Source organism: Priapulus caudatus, unplaced genomic scaffold, assembly GCF_000485595.1.
Source record: "Priapulus caudatus unplaced genomic scaffold, Priapulus_caudatus-5.0.1 Scaffold851, whole genome shotgun sequence".
Lineage (NCBI taxonomy): Eukaryota > Metazoa > Priapulida > Priapulimorpha > Priapulimorphida > Priapulidae > Priapulus > Priapulus caudatus.
Window position 1 is genome coordinate 108134 of NW_014577912.1, and position 8367 is coordinate 116500.

At 41.4% G+C, this 8367-nt stretch overlaps 1 protein-coding gene across 1 annotated transcript in view; it reads left to right on the plus strand.

Annotated features, from left to right (window-relative positions):
• LOC106813977 overlaps positions 1 to 3985 on the plus strand; it is a 10096-nt gene extending 6111 nt beyond the window's left edge. The window contains exon 4 of the mRNA XM_014818233.1: positions 3897 to 3985. Coding sequence (XP_014673719.1) covers positions 3897 to 3900 — 4 coding nt within the window. The 3' untranslated portion in view covers positions 3901 to 3985. The remainder of the gene's footprint in view (positions 1 to 3896) is intronic.
• The last annotated feature ends 4382 nt before the right edge of the window (positions 3986 to 8367 follow it).

Consider the following 8367-nt stretch of genomic DNA (forward strand, 5'->3'; position numbering starts at 1 on the left):
CATCATTAGAATAAGAAATCACAATTACAAATAGTGGAAATAACGACTAACATAAAGGAACTAATCAATAAAAGAACGAAAAGAAAAAAACTTGGACTAATTAATAAGGAGTGTTTTAACCATATTAGAGCATCATTAGAATAATGAAATCCAAATCATCAGTAATAGAAATAAGGAATTACGTGATTAAATGAAAAAATGGCATTTTTTATCTATCTATCTATCTATCTATCTATCGATCTATTTATTTAGCTATCTATTTATCTATCTATATCTATCTATCTATCTATCTATGTCGATCTGATAGGCCTATGTTATTTTCTGTAGCACTTTAACTAGTTTCCTAAATATAAACTAGCTCCCTATATATACTACCCAGTCTTCATATAAATCCTCCTTATTCGCTTAAACCGGGTGAATAATACGCTTACTAATGGTCCATGTGATTGTTCAAAGGTTTTGAATTTGGTTAATATAGAAATGTTTATCTGTCGGTCGTTTGTTCAGTCGGTTGGTGTGTGTGTCTGTGTATCTTGCCTGTCGATTTATTTGTATATCAGAGCCATTATATGTGCTATGCATTATAAAAATTTATTTAAATATTTACTTACTTGCTTAATTTGCGTGCCTGTGTGAATAGAGTGGGGTGTAGTAGACCTCACACACAAGCGCGTACGCAAACGTGCCCACATACACGCACGCGCACGCGCACACGCACTCACACGCACACGCACACGCACGCGCACACTGCCCACACTGCCACCATGTTCATGAAAGCGGATCGCTCCCTATACCTGCCCACCTACACCTGAATGCTCGCATATTTTTTGTCGGTAACTCGATACAGGATACAGGATGTGCGAAACTTTACCGTCAACATTTCACTGGAAGGCAATCACGTGATCGAGTAAATGCTGCCCTAGACAGGTATATATATATATATAGGTAGGAGTTAGGGTCTAATATAGCGCATGCGCAATATCTCATCAGTGAAGTTATATTTTGTGATGAAAATGCATTTAGTATGGTCAGGGGATATCTCAGCATCGATTCCTGTAATAAATTCTTATCAGTATAGACCTCTGTTTATAGATAGGAGAGCGCCCTAGCGTGTAGGGTGCAAAACTCCTACTTTATTCCCGCCCGCCCTTCCCTTTGTCTCCATTGTCGCACGCTCAGCCTTTTTCTCCTTCCACCGCCCCTAGACTGTCTTCTTCGTCACCTTCCCTCAGTTTCCCACTCCTCCCTCCCTCAGCAAGCTATATTTAAGTACTTTTCCTTTGCCCGTACTGCACGTCTGAAACGGTGCTCGTGCATGCGCAATATCTCCCGGGAAGAAGAATATTTTGCAAAAATGATTAATTTAAAATGAAGAGGGCTTATCCTGGCATAGATTTATGTGATAAACCTTTATCAGTAGACCTCACTTCAGAAATAGGAAGCAGACCTTGCATGTAAGGTTCAGGCTGCATATATACAAGTCAGTACATAACCTGGCTACGTTACTGTTTTAGCGCATGCGCAATATCTCACCATTGGAGTTTTATTTTGTGATGAAAATGCATTTAATTTAGTCAGGGAGTATCTCAGCATCGATTTCTGTAATAAATTCCTATCAATAGACCTGTGTTTATAGATAGGAGAGCGCCCTAGCGTGTAGGGTGCAAACTCCTACTTCATCCCCGCCCGCCCTTCTCTTTGTCTCCATTGTCGCACGCTGCATGAGCCTCCTTCTCATTCCACCGCCCCTTGCCATGCCTCTGGTAAAAGAGGATACGACGCCCTAGCCTGCAGCGTACCCCGGACAGACTGTTTTTGGCAGCAGTCTCTCACATACATGTGCCTGTATATATTCGTTGAAATACTCGTTATTTTAACGGATACTGGGCATATGCAACCCCGTATGTTACCGTCTGGTAGATTAGCAAGTATTCTAGAATTTTAGTTATGCTAAAGTCTAAAATCAAGGTTCGCACATGCGCAGTAGCTAACTGATTGATTCATATTTTTAATTTAGAACATATTTAAAATGGAGCCGGGCTACCCACGAGTAGATATCTGCGATAAATATCCATCGCCATGCCTCTGGTAAAAGATGGTACGACGCCGTAACCTGCAGGGTACCCCAGACAGAGTGTTTCTCGTAGCAGTCTCTCAGATACACGTACGTGTATAGGCCTATATTCGTCCAAATACTTGTTATTTTAACAGATACTGGGGATATGCAACCCAGTATATTACCGCCTGGTACAAGTATTTAGCATAGCTAAAATTCTAGAATAGACTTCCGTTGGACGGGGGATACCCCACTCCCAGCCCCCCCCCAGCCGCTTCGCTCCCTCGCAGGCTCTTGAACCACGTCTGGTCCCCCCACACTTTTTAAAATGGATTTGCGTCCCTGGTCCCCCACGACCCGAATCACCACGTTGCCGTCGAGTGGGGGCTGGCGTACTCCTGTGACTCCAACGGCGAAGTTAGCAAAGGTCTAACCATGCTAAACCAGCCAAGGAAAGGGAGTCAGACGAGGAGTGATCCAAACCAAGTGAGAAATAAAGAGATGCTATGTAGAGAGACGTTCTGTTGTCTGATTCAGGTCATCTGCTGTAGAAGGGAACGAAATACGTGACCAGACAGCTAATCCGTCTGTAACATTCACGTCCAGTGAAGTTTCCACCCGGATGATGCGGGAACCCCCCCCCCCACACACACACACATATACACGTTTTACGTCATACGCAGGTTACACGTGTCGTACAGCAGTAGAAGGCGTCCATAGGCAGCAGGCATGAATAAGCATCGGACAGAAATTAATCAAAAATACTCACACTGTTTCATCTCATTCACAACATACACTTTATTCCTGTTAAATAACTACAGATTCCTGCTCTATGCTCCGCTTGAAACTTTTGCCAGCTCTATGATGCGAATTTCTACAAAGTAGTCGGATCACATTTCAAACACAAAAATGACCAAACGGTCATCATGGCTACTCCACATGACGGAATGTCACAGCTACACGACAAGACAAACTTTACTTCTAATGCTTTCTAGACGTCCACGAGGCATCTAACCTGCGTGCATAACGTAAAAGAAACTCTAGTGACGAATTTAACCAAAAAAATGCCAAAAAATGCTTTTTCTAGAACCGAAATAGTGCGTAACAATTTGCGGAGGCTTACTGTTGTATGCCTCCAACACGTGAGCGTGTCGCCCCACGGTGACGTGTCAAAGTTTACACGTGCGTATAATTTTGGCACTCTTAAGCCCGGCGCACACGTGGCGATTTTTATCGACAGTACCGTCGATTTTTATCGCCGGTACTGTCGATAAAAATCGTCACGTGTGCGCCACCCGGCGACAATTCAACCGTCTATCAGCGACACACCACTGTATGAACTGTACGTGACCTGTTCAAACCACACCACGGGCGCTGCCAATATTTGATCACGTGCTTCAAATCATGCATTTGATTGGTTAATCCAAAAACTGTTATTAACGAATACAACAATTATAAGACGACTAGCGATCTAGTGACGACGGCCTTCCATACGCAAACGACATTTCGGCGGAGGTCTGGACAGTAGAGCTGGACATGGACTGTAAAGATTCTGCCTCTGCGTGGCTGTGCAGTAAGACACGGCCGGCGGCAGCTTTTGTAGTAGGAGGGAGGGTCGAGACGAGAGAGAGAGAGAGAGAGGAGACGAGAGAGAGAGGGAGAGAGCAGAGAGAGGAGAGAGGAGAGAGCGAGAGAGAAGGAGAGAGAGAGAGAGAGGAGAGGAGACGAGAAGAGAGAGAGAGAGAGAGAAGGGGGAGACATTACATTACATTGCATCACATTAACTTATTACATCAACTTTGTTTCAGTACTAATACTATATGTATGCCTGTGTTTGCAGATGAAGGGCGTACAGGGCGACAAGGACAACTGCACACTACTACAGCCGCGTAAATATGTGGAGCAGCGTTTCACACGAACGAGGCGCTAGAGGGCGTGCATGAATTGGTGCGATGGATCCGCAGGGGAGCCCCCTTTTCAATCGCGACATTTTGAATCACGCAGGTATGGACTGAGAGTATCGTCAATTTGATTTGACTATTAAATCGTGTAAAGCCATAATGACATGACCTATAATTACCGATGCGTTAGTAATCTATACGTACCTGTCTCACCATCTCCAATACCCACCTACTTGATACTGTTGCTTAGGTTACGGACGGCGTAACACTGTAAAGGCATTGCACATAAACTGCTCATCAATTCAAATCAAACTAGATATCCATTACATAAGAGCACGATGTCTCCTCTATTGCTCCGCGAATGAAATTATTATTTTTTACATTCATCGCTATTAAGTGACCGGCAAAAATTTGTGAATTTATAACAAAAAAATGTTTTTTCCCCTATCTCATTCCTTACATTGTTCGCCTGCTCACTATACAGTTACTACCCTCCCCTGTCAACATCACTCTATATGCGCTATTCTCTGATTAGACTAACCTTCGCGCACTCTCTCACTCCTCCTAGCGCGTCCTATATCTCACCTCCTCCGCTGTTATTATAGGGGCTTACTCCTCCCACGCCAACAGCGCCCTATCATCACCCCAGTCCATTTATGCGCTCTGCGCTTATAAGGAAGGCGGACCGAGCAGTATTAATCACGTCTTATTACGTTATTGTGCTACTGTATAAGCTGTATATTTCGCGGTGGGTTTAAGTTCGCGAATTCGCGAACGTGTCCCGACGCGAAAATAACAACACGCGAATAATCATACGCAAATATGCGATATTCATCAATTCACCGACGCGAATTAGCATTCGCGAAATGGTTGCGTCAAGTCTGATTCGTGAAAATAATCTGTACGCGAAAATGGCGTTACAGTAATCACGTCTTTAATTCTTTGCAGGTAAATGCGGGAAGGTGATGTGTTCGAGTGGAAAAGCCAGGATGCGTGATCCATTGATGCTTCGACTTCCGTCCTTCTATAAGTGTGTGGGATGCTAATGTACGGCGCGTGCGCGTGTGCAGAGAGAGAGAGAGAGAAAGAGGAGGAGAGAGAGAGAGAGACGAGAGAGAGGAGAGAGAGGAGGGAAGAGAGAGAGAAATAGAGAGACGAGAGAGAGAGAGAGAGAGAGAGAGAGAAGAGAGATGAGAGAGAGAGAGAGAGAGAGAGAGAGAGAGACAGAGAGAAAGAGAGGGGGAGATAGAGTGAGAGAGAGAGGGGGGGGAGAGAAATAGAGTGAGAGAGAGAGAGAGAGAGCGAGAGAGAGAGAGAGAGAGAGGAGAGAGAGAAGAGAGAGAGAGAAACGCTTGAGAGTCTCACGGATATACTAGTCCTTTGCTGTTATCAAAGGGGGTTCCGGGCATTCATTTATATATATAATATTATATATATATAGATATATATAGATATAGATATAGATACATACATCTACGCATATACATGTAATATATATATACAGATATATACAGTATATATATGTATACAGATATGGCATATATATGTGATATGGCTATGCGAGCCAGAACTCGGCATTGCATTGAACCGTCGTGCTGGAAATGGATGATATTTCCTTACCACTGATACTGTGTTTTTATATGTGTATTGCTGCGCGAGCAAAAGGGTCTTTTTTAATGCCTACAGTGATTGAACCTCAGGCGTGAATACGTGTTCTGAAACATATTGAAAATCTTCTGAAAAAGTTTACTTTATTGGTACTATGCTGTAAAAATGACCAGAATAATGATTCTTCTGATGACCCCTGAACGTCATATGTAAGATCGCAGCAATACTTGTTTTCCTTCTATGGTGCTTGTAATTTGCATTTTTATCAGCTGGTTTCAACGTTCGCTTTCCGCGCCCTGCCCTGCGCTGCTCAAACGATCGTCAGCATAAATTTCTGTTTAAAAATAAATTGAAATCGAGACATTAGATATAATTTATTAAATCTCGGTCAACTCTCACATGAACATGAAAATTTCAACGTGAAATGATCAACATTCACATAAAAATTTATAATGTGAGAAATAACACGTAGTATGCGAAGGGAAGTTCTAATTATGTGGCCTTTATTGTACTGTTTAGTTGTTTAGTTAATTGTGGTCGCTGTAGAAGAAAAATATACGAATCAGTTTAGCTAAATATTGTATTCTGGTATTTCACGACATATGTATGGTATTTAGAGAGAATGAATCTTTATCTCGTTGTGTGGGGGGCATCATCAAGAATATGTTATGGTTAGGTGATTTACAAATAATAAATTTATAGCAACATAAAATCCGGTGTTATATGTTAATATAATGTATCATGTGCTTTACATCACGGGTTTTGAACATATAGTCACACGTCAATCGTACACTTGATATTCACAGCGAGAGTGTGTGCGTGCAAACTAATTAGCAGTGCCAAGAATTAGATGAATTATTATGTCTAAGCAGCGTAATGACACAGTAATTCACGACATCATTGATTGAGAGACAATTAACGTGCTGTTCATCGCCATTCGGTCATATATATTATATTATATATATAATATATATATGTGGTGTGTGTGCATAATACGTTGTATTTAAGTGCATGTATTTATTGGAATGAAGATATAGCCTATATCGGTACATAATATGGTAACAGATTAGTAACGAAAGTATGTAGAACCTAAATCTACGTTAAAAGTTATTTATCCTAATATATAAATTTATCTTAATTATAATAATTATCTATACACATGGATTAAAACCATCATAAGAATGATGAAATCACAATTATAAGTAATAGAATAATATAACATTAAAAGCTAATAAATTTAAGAAAAGAAAGAAGAATTAAATCAAATGAACGAATTTTTTTCTGCCATTGGATTGAAGTTGGCATCTTCATTACAAAACGCCCTAGTTCGCCCTACGGCGCCTTTATACACGCTAAAGCGCGTCTATTGCTATCATGCTATTGTAGGCGCGTTATGCACGCTACGGAGGTAAAGTTCTGCAGGAGATAGATAGATGCAGACAAGACGAGAGATAAGGTAAACTAGCGTTTTACTCATCTCTAACACGATACAACAGTGCTCAGTGCACTACGAGCGAAAGAGCGTTTACTACACGGCAACCGTATCACGCACTTACACTTTCTCAGCGGTGTCTTGTACAAAGAGCCCGAGGCGCGGCTGCTCTCCACTATTTGTACGGCGCTCCTCCCCTACGTCACTCTCGTTTTGCCCCCCTTTCGGCAACCGGCCGCTATAATAAGGTGGGGTGAGTATTACCACTTGCTACTTCACTACCGAATAAGGTGAGGGTGCGTGTTTCCCCTTGCTGGATTCCATGGATCCGATTCTGGCCATGGTGTCAGCCACAGTCATCTACAGGTCAGCACCTTTGCGGCACCTGTCACAATCCGCAGGATTCGGGGATTCATGACCGTGGTTCCGTTTCTTGCGTTCCCTCCAGCCTGTCGGCTCCCTTGATCTGGAGTCGCCCGCAGCCTGTTATGACATCCTACCGACACGGGAGCGGCAAGATTGCTTCCCGCCTCGCCATCGCTTTCGTTGGCGTGTGGGCTTCGCCGCTTACACTATTATGCTATTATGTTCATATTATCTATATCTATTATACTGCGCTATTATGCTATCATATATATCTATATCTATTATACTGCGCTATTATGCTATCATATATATATCTATATCTATTATACTGCGCTATTATGCTATCATTGGTCGAGATACAACGTACTACCCATCCCCACCCGGTCATAGATATCTGCAAGTATAATTATGTTGAATTACGGTGTATTTAATGAAATAAAGATATATATATATATATATATATATATATATATATATATATACAGAAAATAATGTTATGTAACAGAATATCAATGAAGTAGAGTAGAACCTAAATCTGCGTTTAAACTGTTAGGCTAAGGAGTGTTTTAACGATATTTAATTCAGAATGTTATATGACTGAATCTACTAACCACATAAGGATTAATACCATCATTAGAATAAGAAATCACATTACAATAGTGGAAATAACGATTACATAAAGGAAACTAATCATATAAAGAAAAAAAAGAAAAAACTTGGACTAATTAATAAGGAGTATTTTAACCATATCAGAGCATCATTACAATAATGAAATCCAAATCATCAGTAATAGAAATAAGGAATTACGTGATTAAATGAAAAAATAGAATTTTTTCCATCATCCATCATCTACATCCTCACCCATTCATCCATCCATCCATCACTCATTCCATCATCCATCCATCATCCACCCAGCCCCTGCATCATCCACCCAGCCCCTGCATCATCCACCCAGCCACCTGCATCCACCTATCTATCTATCTATCTATCTATAATATATAGTA